We start from the raw sequence: 14,780 nt of genomic DNA on the forward strand, positions 1-14,780 counted from the left end.
AGGGATCCTGTTCTTCCTCAGCTGAAGAACCCTCATGATCCTTAGAGGCGCGACTATCCTTAGAAAAGTCTCTTGAGGAAGTATGACGTTTGACTCTTGGAGACAAAACTTCTGGAACGTGCCTACTCGCAAAATCCTTCTTGTCCTGAGGAGGGCGTTTTCCAGATTCTTGGAACCTAACAGGAGCAAGGCGGCTGTCAGGAGCAGAGCGCCTGTTTGAAGAAAAACTTCTATCAGGCTCTTGGCGCCTATCCAAAGGAGAGCGGCTACCTGGCGAACAGCGCCTGCCATGAGAGAAGCGGCTACCAGGCTCTTGGCGCCTGAACCGAGGAGAGAGGCTCTCTGGCGACGAGCGCCTACTAGGGGAGCGCCTACTAGGGGGGAAGCGTCTGCCAGGATCTTGGCGCCTGACTCGAGGAGAGTGAAACTCAGGTGAAGAGCACCTGCCAGGAGAAACGCACCTAACAGGCTCTTGACGCCTGTCAAGCGAAGAGCGCCTGTCAGATTTAGGGCGCTTGTCAACAGGAGAGTGGAGGCGAGACGAAGAGCGGCTACGAGGCGAGTAGAGCCTACTAGGCTCTTGGTGCCTATCAAGGGGAGCGATCCTGTCTCGAGAAGTGCCGTCTGTACGAGATCTCCTACGAGACGCCTGCTCCTTATCCGAAGGAGAAACAAAGATATCCTGCCTGTCAGGCGACTGGCGCTTGGACGCAGATGGGATCTTGTCCGAAGTAGAAAGTCTCCTGCGAGACTCCGAACGCCCAGGAGAGCGGGCCGCTTCCGTCGAATAGCGAGAGTCAGGAGAGGGGAGCCTGGACTTCTTTACAGGAAGCGAGACGTCCTTCTTACGACGAGAAGACACGCAAAGAGAGCCAGCCAGAGCCGAAATCTGAGCCTGAAGACTAGCCAACACCCTTGCAGGAGAATTCACAAAATCTTGACCAGGTGACGAGGCTCGATCTCTGCTCGGGGAACGATACTCAAGAGATCTCTTCCGTTTCTTCGCTTCCACCTCAGGCTCTTCCGAAAAAACTTCAGGGCTGGAGGGAAGGGCGCAGGGAGCGTTCCAGGCTCTCTTCGAAGGGCGCGAGGCTTCCGAAGAGCTCCATCCTCGTTTAGGAGAGGGCGAAGGCGAAGACGAGAAGCACTGGCACAAGACTTCTCTCTTGGTGCGATCCAAGGTACCTGGGAACGAGCAACAGGCGCTACCGAGGAGGGACCTGACCGGTGGGGGATTCTCCCAACCTTCCTGCGGCTTTCACTTTCCTCCTCCTGGGACTCGGCGCTACCGAGGGGAACGCCTGACCGTGGGGGATTCTCCCTAACCTTCCTGCGGCTTTCGACTTTTCCTCCTCCACTGGGACTCCCTGCACCTCCGGGACTTTCTTTCCTCCTCCACTGGGACGGGATCTGGAAGAGGTCTAGGCCTGGAAGCATTAAGGAGCCGATCAGACGCCCCCTCCACTGCACTGGGATCACTGCACAAATCACTATTAGAATCACTCTTACCTTCCAAATGTTTGATTTTCATCTCCATGCTGCGAATGGTGGCTTTCACGGAGGCCACTTCCGAAGGCGCATCTTCGGCTTCGATGCAGGGAGCAGGAGCTGAAACTGACAAAGGAGCTACGTCTAAAATGGGATTATCTACATCCAACTCGCTAATACGAGATCTACTACTGCTCCTAGAAGAAGCTTTCCTAACTTTTCCTTTTCAAGCTTCCTCAAGTAGGAAGACAAAGACTTCCATTCATCCTCATTCAGCTTTTCACATTCGGTACAAGGGTTATTAAAGGTGCATTCATTCCCTCTACACTTCAAACATACTGTGTGAGGGTCTACCGCAGCTTTCGGTAGCCTCACCTTACACTCAGTCATACAACAAACTCTGAACATAGCAGTTTTCTTAGTATCAACATCAGACATCATGAATCCAAAGAAAAATCCAAAGAATAGTCAAATAACGGTCCACAAATCGTGAATGCCAGGCCAAAAGATCAGGTACTTCACCAAAAGTCCGTAGAAACAATCCAGGGCAAAAAGAGAAAAGAATCCAACTGTCAAGAGGTACCGACAACAGGTGTAGTCGACACCGACGACAGAAAAAATCTGGCAAGAAAGGTACTTTGGTTCTTACACCCGCCACCCAGCGGCGGGTAAGGTAGATCACCTGACCTACCTGTCGCGTTTGCCGCGAGTTTTGAATTCTGTCGTGACGTCAGAGACGTAAGCTAAGTATATGTCTGACAGGAAAGTTCATGTACACAATTAAATTTTTTACATGAGCACAGTCCAAAATCTGATTTATCTTAATTTACAGTACCAGTTAACTTAAATTTTTAGAAGTAAAACTTGTGATAAACTGTTAATCAATCCACCAAATGAAATTTCTAGAAATAAATCATACTTGAAATTATCATCTACAAACTTTTACATCAGCTCTGCTACTAGTATTCTTTTCTCTCTACTCTTGTCTTTCCAATGCACTTTCTGCCTGAACCGTCATCAGGTTGAGCTCTTCATATACCCTATCCTACACGAATTCCAGGAATATCATACCTTACTGCTTATCTGATTAACTATTCCTCATCCCTTTCCATCACACGTCCAAAACACCTCAATATCTGAGATCTTTCTTTTTTCACAACCACTGTACACCAAAGATTTGTCCCATTTCCTAATCAATAAAAAAAATCTCCTACAGCAATCCGGGCACTGAATATATATAAAATTATATTTTTGCAGATATTTCACAAAATTGTTTCAATAGGAACTACGTATCTTGAAAGCATTCAGCACAAGGATATTAGTTATTCACAAAAACCAAGAGCCTATTGAAATGGCTTGCTTTCTAAATCAAATGCTTGAAAAAAATGAAAAAAAAAATCATGAGTACTATACACCAATCATTATAGGAAAAATACACAACCCAAGATGCTTTTTACTAGATTTGTCTTAACATTCCTATTTCTTCATCTAGATTTGTCTTATCATTCCTATTTCTTCATAATTCCTCTTTAAATGTGAAGTAAACAAGCTTCTAAGGGATGACTGAATGCAGGGAGAGTAACAAAGAGAAAACCAATAATTAGAAGCAATGCCAGAGGCAACATAACAATTGTGGTTTTCTTTTTATTGGGTAGTTCCCTCTTTCAGAGTGCTGAAGCCTGCGCTGTGAAGTGATCACAGCAAAGTTGACCATACAACCATTCCATAATTCAAGCAAAATCTTCCAAATACTAGTTAACTTTCAAGCAGAGGACATTCAGTCTTTATGTATCATTAAAATTATTATATCTGTGAACCATTTTAGTACTATCTTGGAAATTTAATTTTAATCTTGGAAGTACACAATTACAACTGAATGTGCTAAATTTCATCTTTTAATAAGCTAAAAGCAAACAACAAATTAAATTATTACTTTATCACTTTCCTAAACATTATCTGCATTGTCTCTTTTTCCATTTGCAGGCAAATATTATTCAACAGGGTGCCAGGTTCTTCGCATTAACTGTTCAGCAATCAATCTGACACTATACAGATTTAATGGGGATAGATTCCTAGCCACTCAAAATTTATAACTAATCACATCCTAGTTACAAACAATTAACAAGGGATTAGCACAAAATTAAACTAAAATTAAAAAATATTATTTAAAGAAAATAATGAAATAGAAAGCAAATATAACCATAAGAAATAACTAAACAATTGCTGATTGTTATCATTGAGAGACTCCACCAACTCCAAACTGCCGGTGTATCATCTGTAAGAAGTAACCATAATTACAGGGAAAATCTAAAAACATTTAAAAGGAAAATTGCATCGTAAAAGAGAACTGTCAAGAAAATAATAGATGACCAAGTAATACAGAAAAATTATACCCACTCAAGAGATACACTAGCAATAACTTAGACCTCTTAAATTTGTCCCTTTGTACAGAGTACATATTTAAAATCTAAACTTTCCCAATTACACTGTACACACTTAAAATCTTAACTTTTCCAATTCTTTAAACTTAGACTTGTCTCTTGTTATGTGTGTGGTAAGAGGTCCCTTGGGTGGGGGACGACAGAGTAAATACACCTTCCTTTGTATCGATGATTTTCTTTTGTAGAATAAGTAGTGTAACACTTATATATATATATAAATATATATATATATATATATATATATATATATATATATATATATATATATATATATATATATATATAGTTATTAAGTAATTAAAGTTGAACCTGTTCAGTATATAATCTTTTATGACCTCATAGCTATTACTTTTTTACCAGAAAGTTGCAAATGACAAGGAAATAACATATTGTAAGTTTAAATAACAATTTACAGTATGTATTATAATTCAATAGCCTGAACTACAGATTTTAATAAAGTTCCTTGTAAAAAGGTTAAGCTTACTAAATGTAAGGCATGCATACTATTACCTAAATGTAAAAACAAAGCCTGTTAGTCACACCTGTTGGGATTCTAATCCTAGAGAAGCGGGGATTTCAGCCGACAAATCTTCTTCCAGTTGAGAGGGCGTTTCCCAGGAGAACAAGGGTGATGAAACATCCACAGGAACATTCAAACTCTCCTGGGGATGCTGGGTATAATCTGAAGATGGGATGTACTGATACTTATTCTTTACTTGTTCTAAAGGTTCCTTTACATTTTCCACAATCAAATCAGATTCTCGATTTTCCAGTGACGGTGAACACGGAGATATTCTTACTACCTCCTCTAATTCCAGCTGATGAGTGTTGTGGTCTAAAATGCTTCCTTCTTCAATAAAAGGTTTGTTGTTGTCATAACAATTTGAGCAGGAATTTGGAATGTTCTTTAATGCATTTACATCTACTTCAGAAATAAAATTAACTTTTTCATTCATCAAACTTGGTGTTGTAAAAGTTGGATCTGTCTCTGCTAGGTCATCATTTATGAAAGGAAATTCTGGCATGTCCATTTTTCTCTTTCCAGGGTTAAGCACAACACCAGCATCTTCTAATGGGGTTATAAGGGATTCTACAAAGGAGTCAGTAAGCAACACACAATCATCATCTCTATCACTGGTTAGAGAACTATCTACTCCTTTTCTTGGGATTGGAGAGATGATTTCAGGAGAAGGTGGAGCTTTAAAAATAAGGTCTGGCTCATTAAGGTCAGGAGAAGGAGTATGCAGAGGAGGGTCCTGAAGGGGGTTGTTCATGCAAGACACCAGGTCATCCTGCAGCTGCCGGAGCTTACGTACCTGCGCCGAGTTCATAGATTCTTGCCAAACAGTACGACTGGACCAACCTGAAATAATAAAAATAACATAAGATCTACAAGAGAGGGCATAATACACATATACCTTTCCATCATATTGACTTTGGCCTTGTTCAGTGTAAATATTACACAGAAGCAGTTTTATGCATAAAAACATGTAGCAATAGCCAGCTCTTAGAATTTTAATCATTTTAAGCAATATGAAAGCCTGCATTAAGGTTGTTCATAAGAAAGCAATGAAAACAACCAGCTAAAGTAATGGGTTATGAAAATTATGCTATACAATGTTACTTACAAAGCAACACTCACAATATCCAATATTACAATATACTACATGCAATATCTGACAAAGAAATTCCTCTATATCTATCTATTAAATAATGAGGTTCAACAGCAAAAAAATGTTTCGGTGTTAATAAGCACAACAGCTCTAGATTCATGTCAGATGTCCTTTCCCTCAGATTTCTTACAAAATAAAAAAGTACTAAAAAATAATATAAATGACAGAATGATATGAAATAGAATGTTAATAAGAATGGTCAAGTAATTACAAAGACTGTTAAACAGTTCATGGGATGCTAAACAGCCTTTCAAGGTTATCTAAACAGATCTAAATTACAATAAAAGAAAGCTGACAATGTTAATCAAAACCATTCTAATATGCGAGCCATCAATATATATTTACAACTGTAATTCACTGTCATAAGATTCCCAAATGTATTTAAAAAAAGGTTAGTACAATACGCAATAACATAACACATGTAACTGCAAATAGCTAAGCTGCAAACCTGTATCTTCTTCACCAACAGAAAGATCCAATAGGCCTGAAAATTGATAACATATTATTTGCATAATAGCTCACCAGCACAGATGTTATTAAATCCCTAGCTATTAAAAAAAGCATAACGGCTAACTAACAGGAATGCTACTGAATCACAGCCATTATACAAACAAAACTTGTGATAAAATAAACTTTAGACATTTAATTTATAATTTTAAATCAAACCAATGAGACTACACCAATTTTCTCTCTTGAATCAATATTTAGAAAATAGACAAAAACCCAGCAATGCAGTAATATGGCAACATATTTCCTAACATTTTCTGTCACAAACCTAGATACGTACATTACATAAGAACCACTCAAAGCCTCAGAGAGCGAATCAAAGTTGATGATGGCTAGGAACCAAGAGCCTCAAAAATAATACATATCTTTATACAAGTATCAGTCATTTTTCCTTGAAGGAGGGAGGGGTTGTTAAATAATTACATACTTACACCTTACTTCTGATGACCAACTTCAAAACCAATCATACCATTATTGGAAAAAAATAAGCTAGACTTCAGTTTATCCAAAACCACTCCCTATTCTAGGCTTCATTATGGGTAACAAATTCTGATACAGTGCTCCCCCAGTTTTACGTGGGAATAGGTTCCAGAAACTGCTGTGGAAATGCAAAAATCCCCTCCAAAAATGCTTACAGGCAGTCCCCAGCTTATGTCGGGGGTTCCATTCTTGAGACGCATAGTAAGGCGAAAATCGTCGTAAGCCGGAATATCATCAAAAATCCTAATAAAACCTTATTATTAATGCTTTAGTTGTATTAAAACCTATGTAAACTACATTTTCCATAAAAAACCCTTCAAATATTGATTATTTTGCAATTTTGGAGTCACATTTCTTCTGTCTGTAAGATCAGTGTCGCAGGTGCCGTAACCCTGGAAATAATTTCTGATGAATATAATTGAAAAGCATCGTAACCTCGGAACGTTGTAAGCCGGGCACTGCCTGTACGGTGGAACCTCGACATACGAAAGTCCCAACTTACTAAAATTCAAGTTACGAAAGCAAATACGAAGATTTTTTTTGCCTCTGCATACGAAAATAATTCAGGTTACGAAAGGGTGTTACTGTAAAGTCCCGAGATTCGCCCGGACCACCGAAGCTTTTAGCTTCTTAGGTTTAGATGTCAGAATCATAGACTAGGCTACAGTAGCAACTGCTAACATAGGCTAGGCTTATTGCTAAGGGACATATGCTAAAGTCCTAATATATGCAGTAAAAATGAGGTTGAACATTACATGCAGTTGAATATTACTCAAGTATGTACAGTATTTTGCCTTTTTGGAGCCATATTTCTTCTGTCAGATCGCTGTCGTAACCCTAGAACATGTGTTGTAAGCTTGGAAATAATTTCCTGGGGTGTTTTTGTAGGGCTTGGAACGAATTAGGCAATTCACATGTAAAATGTGGTTCAAGATACGAAAATATCTGGTTACGAAGGCCGCCTTGGAACGGATTAATTTCGTATCCTGAGGTACTACTTATAAGTAACTGGCTTATAACTGCTAAATACCCAGTAACCCCTTAAGCTAATATGCTTATAACTGTCTATTTCAACATTTCACTGCTTAATTTGATAGATAAAACAAAAATATATCTTAAATTATTATACAGTGGTACCTCGACATACGAAATTAATCCGTTCCGAGGCGGCTTTCGTATCATGAGCTTTTTGTATCTTGAACCGCATTTTACATGTAAAATGGCTAATCCGTTCCAAGCCCTACAAAAACACCCCAGTAAATTTTATAATAAAGCTAAATTGACCAATAAACAATGAAATACTACAACAATTTGGACCATTCAATACCTAACTTAATACATACTAGTACTAATATTTATGTACCTGTAAATAAAGTGCATTAGTGTACATGGTATACAAGAAATACTGTACGTACATACGTATGAATGTAGTAAAATGTGGAACCTTACCTTACGAGTGAGGCTATCTCCGAAAGTAGCTTTAGAGGAGGAGGACAAACGGCCGAAAACTTCTTATAGTACGTACACTTAACTTACAAGACATTAAAAAATGTCAGGAAACATAAACTAAACTTTACGAAACACATTAACAAAACTGTAACACTTAACTTTACAAAAAAATTCAAATTAAATTTTCTTTTTTGTCTTTTTTTTATTTTTAATTTTTTTTTTACTGTTTTATACTTTACATTTTTTTTTCTTTTTTACAAAATTTCAATTTCTTCACCACTTTCAACTTCCGGTTTTTTTGTAGTATCAATTGGATCTTCCTTTTTGCTTACTCCTGCTAGTACTAAAGGCCTCTTTAAAAAATAAATATCCATGGAAGATTGCTTCTGCCTGCTTTTCAAAATGCTCCTGAAACAACTCGGGCAAACGTCATCGAACTGCACAAGCATACGACCTGTGTAAGCCCTTTTGGGGTGTGTCTTTTCTACAAATGATTGCACCTTATGAAAAGCAGCTAGAGCATCCTTAATTTCTACCATTGTCATAGGGTCGTCGTCGTCCTCCTCGCCGCTGCTACAGAACTCTTCTTGAACGACGTTATGTTGCATGGCCTCCAACTCCTTCAGGTCATCCGTCGTAAGCTCCTCTTGGTGCTCCTCGAGAAGGTCATTGATGTCGTCCTCATCGACGACCAGCCCCATGGACTTGCCGAGTGCAACGATCTCGTCAAGATCTGGTTGCAAAATAGTTTCAGGATTGTCAACTGTTCCTGAATCTGCAGCACCAGCTTCGCCCACGTCGAATCCCTCGAAGTCTCGGGCGGATACGGCATCAGGCCAGAGTTTCCTTCATGAAGAATTCAAGGTTCGCCTCGAAACCTCCTGCCAAGCTTGATCAATGAGTCGGATGCATATCACAACTTCGAAATGCTCCTTCCAAAATTCACGCAAGGTGAGGTTTATGGTATCGGTGATGTCGAACTATCTCTTGAAAAGATGTTTCGTATACAGCTTCTTGAAGTTCGAAATCACTTGCTGGTCCATGGACTGGAGGAGAGGGGTGGTGTTAGATGGATGATGAACCTTGATAAAAGAATACTCCGCTAGGATATCTTCCTCGAGGCCAGGAGGGTGAGCAGGGGCATTGTCCAACAACAGCAGACATTTCAGAGGGAGGCGCTCCTCTTCCAAGAATTTCTGCACTGTCGGGCCAAAACACAGATTTACCCACTCCGTGAACAAAAGTCTCGTTACCCAGGCTTTCACATTAGCCCTCCACATCACCGGAAGCTTCTCCTTTAGCACTTTCTGGGCCTTGAAGGCTCGAGGAGTCTCTGAATGATAGACAAGTAGGGGCTTCACCTTGCAATCCCCACTGGCGTTCGAACATAGTGCAAGCGTAAGCCTGTCTTTCATAGGCTTATGCCCGGGTAGCTTCTTCTCTTCCTCCGTGATGTACGTTCGACGAGGCATTTTTTTCCAAAAAAGGCCAGTCTCACCACAGTTGAAGACTTGCTAAGAACTGTAGCCTTCCTTGATTGTCATCTCGTCGAATGTCTCAATAAAGGCTTTGACCACTTTTGTGTCCGTACTGGCCGCATCCCCATGCTGCACCACCGAATGGATGCCAGTCCGTTTACGGAATTTTTCTAACCACCCATGAGAAGCCTTGAACTCTGGGGCTGGCGTCAATGTCCCTTCTCCTCTGTCGTCTTCGGCCTGGGCAATCAAATCGCCGAAAATAGCGCTGGCCTTGTGGCAGATTGCCGTCTCCATTATCGTATCGCCAGCGATTTCTTAGTCTTTTATCCAGATAAGAAGCAGCCTTTCCATCACATCGTGCACGTGGATCCTCTTGCTAGACAAAATAGTCACGCCTTTGGAAGGTGTAGCTGCTTTGATGGCATCCTTCTGCTTAAGGATGGTGCCTATTGTAGACGGATTTCGGCCGTATTCCTTGGCAATCACACTCAATAGCATGCCAGCTTCATACTTTTTTATTATCTCCATTTTTGTCTCCAAAGAAAGCATCCTCTTCTCTCCTACTTCAACTTTCTTGGGACCCATGACTACGTATATACTACAGTGGACCCCCCGTATTCGCGTTCTCCGGATTCGCGGACTCACACATTCGCAGATTTCTCTCGGGAACGTTTCCCTACATTATTCGCGGAAAATCGCGCATTCCCGGTATTTTTCTATGAGAAATATCCACAAATTCCTGGTTTTTGTTATCAATTTCATCATAAAATGCACTTTTTGTGATAAAACTATTAAAAAAACCAAGTATGAAAATTTTTAGTGGTTTTTCTTAAGTTTTAACTAACAAAATAGGCTGTTTTTAGCCTTTTTATAGGGGTTCCAAACATTCGCGGATTCTAACTATTCACGGGGGGGTCTGGTACGCATCCCCTGTGAATACGGGGGGACCACTGTATACGTAATTAAGTTATGTAGTACGTATACGTATGAAGTAAAGTTCTCACACAACACGAGAAATTAGTACTATAACGAAATCACTAACGAATTTACGTTAATAAACGAAATCGTATAGAACGAACGAATTCCGCGTGCTTACGATACCGATGATGCCTCCAAGTGCCCGAAAAAGCACACCGCTATGTAGGATGGATGATGGGATCATGGGAGAGATGCTGACCAATAGGAGAGCAGGATCGTATGGCGGTGACTATCATCAGGGACTATCATCAGTAACCAATGGGAGAGTGGGAGGATGGTAGCGAGTCTACTCAGTTGGCGGTGCGCAAGTTTTAAAATTGTTATCGGTGGTCCGGGCGAATCTCGGGACTTTACAGCAACCACCTTTCGTATCTTGAACAATTTTCGTATGTAGAGTAAAATAAATCTTCGTATTTGCTTTCGTATCTCGAGTTTTTCGTAAGTTGAGCCTTTCGTATGTCGAGGGTACCACTGTACGAAATATGGAATTTTTATTCTAAAATTAATATTAATAATACTTACCTGTATAATTTATCTAGCCCTAAATCCCCAAAAACCGCACCAAAATTTACCACATTGGCAACCCTGTTACCTCCTATTCTGTCCGCCAGTTGGCAACACTGTCGTTGACAGATACAAAAACCTTCCCTCAAATCAGTTGTGATAGGCAGATCGTGGGGTAGGATGGGTGGGACTAGATAAATTATACAGGTAAGTATTATTAATATTAATTTTAGAATAAAAATTCCATATTAATAAACATTACCTTAATATAATTTATCTAGCCCGATTAACCACATTGAAAAGGAGGAGGGAATCTGAATACAATTTCCCCTTCGGACAGAATAGGAGAAAACAAACAAAGAAATATACAGTAGAGCCTCGGTTCTCGACGATAATTCGTTCCAGAAGGAGCGTCGAAATTCGATTATTTCGAGAACTGAATCAAGTTTTCCCATAAGAAATAACTGAAAATGGATTAATCCGTTCTTGACCATCAGTTATTACCCTAACCTTGCCTTTTTATACAATACATTACATGTCAATTACAACTAAATAAGTTAAAAGTTAAATAAATATCATGTTAAACGTGTATTTATAATTTTAAATGTATAATATACAGTATAAAAGAAAACTAGCCTGCGTCCAACCGATTGTTGACCAAGCGCCATAGGCTACCTAGGTAAATAGTAAGTAGAACGTAGTGTAGTGGGTAGGCATAAAACGTGTTGCTAACATAATAAAAACATTGAAAAGCAAGTCTAATTATTACAGTAAATTAAATTAATAAACTATTAAAAATTAAACCCAATTTATATTTATCAAAAACTTGCAAAAATTTGCCTACAGTAAGTCGGCATTTAAGGAAACAAACCATAGCGCAGCCCTGGTGGTTTATATCGGGACTATGGTAGTAAACAAACCATATCTCGCTATAAGCCTAGAAACGTTTACATTCGATATTAATTTATGGTAAATCTTTTATGGAGTCGACTGCAATACTGTATACAAATTCGCTTGAAAATTATCTTTCAGTAAATGTAATGTTATGATACTAACGATTTTGTTTCATAAATGTCCTTATAAAAAAGGTGCGTCTTTTACGGCAAATTGTCCAATATCAGGGCTGGTTTCAAGCTTATTAGACTTTGACAATTATTATGGTACTGCATGGTACATATATACGTACGTATAAGTAAAAGAATCTTCTTAATGTCTTTAATTACTATACCATTACGTACCAGCATCTCTTGAGTTTAATATCAAGCTAACCTCTTTTTTTTTTTTTTTTTTTTTTTTTTTTTACGAGGACGCTTATAAACGAAGCATACAGATTGCGTTCGTTACCGCGCACGTGTTGCATATGTAAACTGTGTCACTACCAGACATACGTAAACATTGACGTCTTTTTACAGTAGACATAAAAGAATCGTCTTAATTTCTATAATTATTCTACACCATAGCGGCTTCTCTGATTAAGCTAAGGCTAACCTCCTCTTTACCAGCAAGCTTAACAAAGATTAAGATTGCGTTCGCTACCGAACGGCACACGTTACGTATGTGACAGTGGTTTCACTACCAAATCTGACACGTAAACAATGACGTATTTTTACAGTAAACATAAAAGAATCTACTTCATTTCTATAATTAATGTATACCGTAGCGGATTCTGAGTTAACCTAAGGCTAACTCTTCTTTACCGCACGCTTAAAAGCTTAGATTGCGTTGCTACCGAACCGAACATGTTACGTATGTAACTGGTTTCACTACCAAATCTTACACGTAAACATTGACGTATTACAGTACAACATAAAAGATTCTTACAGTACGACATAAAAGATTCTTCTTAATTTCTTAATTACTACGCACTTAATATGGCATAGTGGCTTCTCTGATATAAGCTATGACTAACTTCTTCTTTACCGGCAAGCTTAACAAAGCTTAAAAATTGCATTCGCTACCAAACCGCACATGTAACCTACGTACGTAACATTGCCTTCACTCCAAACCTAACACTTAAATACATATTGCATTTGCTACTGAAACTCGCGCCTCATGTGTGAGCATGGTTTTAGAATATGTCTACGCTTGAAAAAAAATCAAGCAAGGGTGCTTGATTAAATCTTTTTTTCGCTCATCACTTTCATGCAGAGGAGAGGATAGACGAAACTTCAGGTTTATTTTGGAGTTGGAAATGATGGAAACATTTTGAAGAAGGAAAACGTTTGCGAGATGCCATGTAAACACTTTTCCATTATTTCAGAGATTAACAATAGCAAAAGGTTTTAATAGATAGCCAGTAGTAATGTTGGGACCCATGATGAATCAAAAGGTAACTGCGTATAGAGTTGATACCACCGAAAAAGCAAACGAAATGCGCGCAAGGTGTACAAGACACGACACATGTTTGAATTTTTGTAAACATTAGTTGCGGACTTTAAACAATGCCGAGTGTTGTCACCAGTGTTACCAACCGTTTTGCTAAATTATGCTAGTCGGTCCAAGCAAGAATTTATGCCAAATATGGTGCAATTTTGTGCCAGAATTATGCTATTAATCTATCATTATCTCATTTCTCTAATACATTTGAGCTAAAACAACGATGTAATGGAAATTTAAAACATTTATATATTAGGTGAAATGATACAAAGTGACGAACAGACAATATTATAACTAATAATTTGATGATCTTTACATGTTAGGAAACTCGTAATAAAACACCATTTTTCTTTAATAGATCACATACGCAATCACTAGTACACTATTTGATATGCAATCACTATTATACTATTTGACAAATGGGTGAAGATCACACATACAAATGTGAAGAAAAACAACAAATTTTACTTATTACTGCATCATTATCATGCCACTCAGAACCATTTTTCTTTAACAGGTCACATAAACAATTAATAAATACTTGAAAATGTGTGAAAATTACTTCAAATATAACATTTTGTTATTTACTGATATTTACTGAAAAATTAAAACTAAAAAAAAAAGGTAAACAAACAAACCAGTCTCTACTCAAGAAGAAAAACATACGTACTTATTACTTGATCATTATCATGCCATTGAAACACTATTTTTCTTTAACAGATCACATACACAATGAATAAATACTTGAAAATTGAGTGAAAATCACTTCGGACATAATTAAAATTTTGATAACTACTGAAAAAAATAAAACTTAAAAAAGGAAAAAAAGTAATTCTTTACTCATGAAGAAAAAACATTAACACTTTACTGATTGTTTGTCATGCCACTGTGGGTATTTATTTATATTCACAAAATTTAACATTCCTTAGTTGGGTTCAAACTTAGCAATTAACTCATTTGTTAGTGCTGCTTTTGAGGCAATTTCACTTGAAGATACATTCACTGTAGCTGTGTATGAAATTGAGGAATTTTCTGCATTTTATTTAAAATATTAGTGAAATTACATTCTAAAATTGTACTAGAACCCTAAGTGTGAAAGAAATTATGCTAAGCTCCAATTCTTGGGTCAAATTATGCTAAAAAACATGAAATTATGCTACATTTGGTAGCACTGGATGACGCCAACTAGCGGCGGCTGGCGGAAACAGTTTTGTTTACAAACATCAGATGGTCGTGGGTCGGAAACTGGTTTTTTGGTTGAAAACAGATACAAAGTTTATTGGAAATTTAGTGGCGAAATCCGATTATGTCGAGTTCTAATACGGTCGTGAACCGGGTCTCTACTGTATATCATAGGCAGTCAAAACTCAACCCAAGGTCTAAGATACTAACAACTCAAAGTC

At 38.4% G+C, this 14,780-nt stretch overlaps 1 protein-coding gene across 14 annotated transcripts in view; it reads right to left on the minus strand.

Annotated features, from left to right (window-relative positions):
• The window catches only part of LOC135212588 (FK506-binding protein 5-like), a 126,089-nt gene that overhangs the window by 65,731 nt on the left and 45,578 nt on the right, over window positions 1–14,780 (minus strand). For 11 of the 14 annotated variants that reach the window (XM_064246137.1, XM_064246141.1, XM_064246134.1 and 8 more), the window contains 2 exons: window positions 6,051–6,086; window positions 4,472–5,292 (listed from right to left, as the gene is read on the minus strand). In XM_064246137.1, coding sequence (XP_064102207.1) covers window positions 4,472–5,292; window positions 6,051–6,086 — 857 coding nt within the window. The remainder of the gene's footprint in view (window positions 1–4,471; window positions 5,293–6,050; window positions 6,087–14,780) is intronic. The other 3 variants (XM_064246144.1, XM_064246145.1, XM_064246135.1) reach the window with 3 other exon arrangements.

The sequence above is a fragment of the Macrobrachium nipponense genome, chromosome 41 (assembly GCF_015104395.2).
Source record: "Macrobrachium nipponense isolate FS-2020 chromosome 41, ASM1510439v2, whole genome shotgun sequence".
Lineage (NCBI taxonomy): Eukaryota > Metazoa > Arthropoda > Malacostraca > Decapoda > Palaemonidae > Macrobrachium > Macrobrachium nipponense.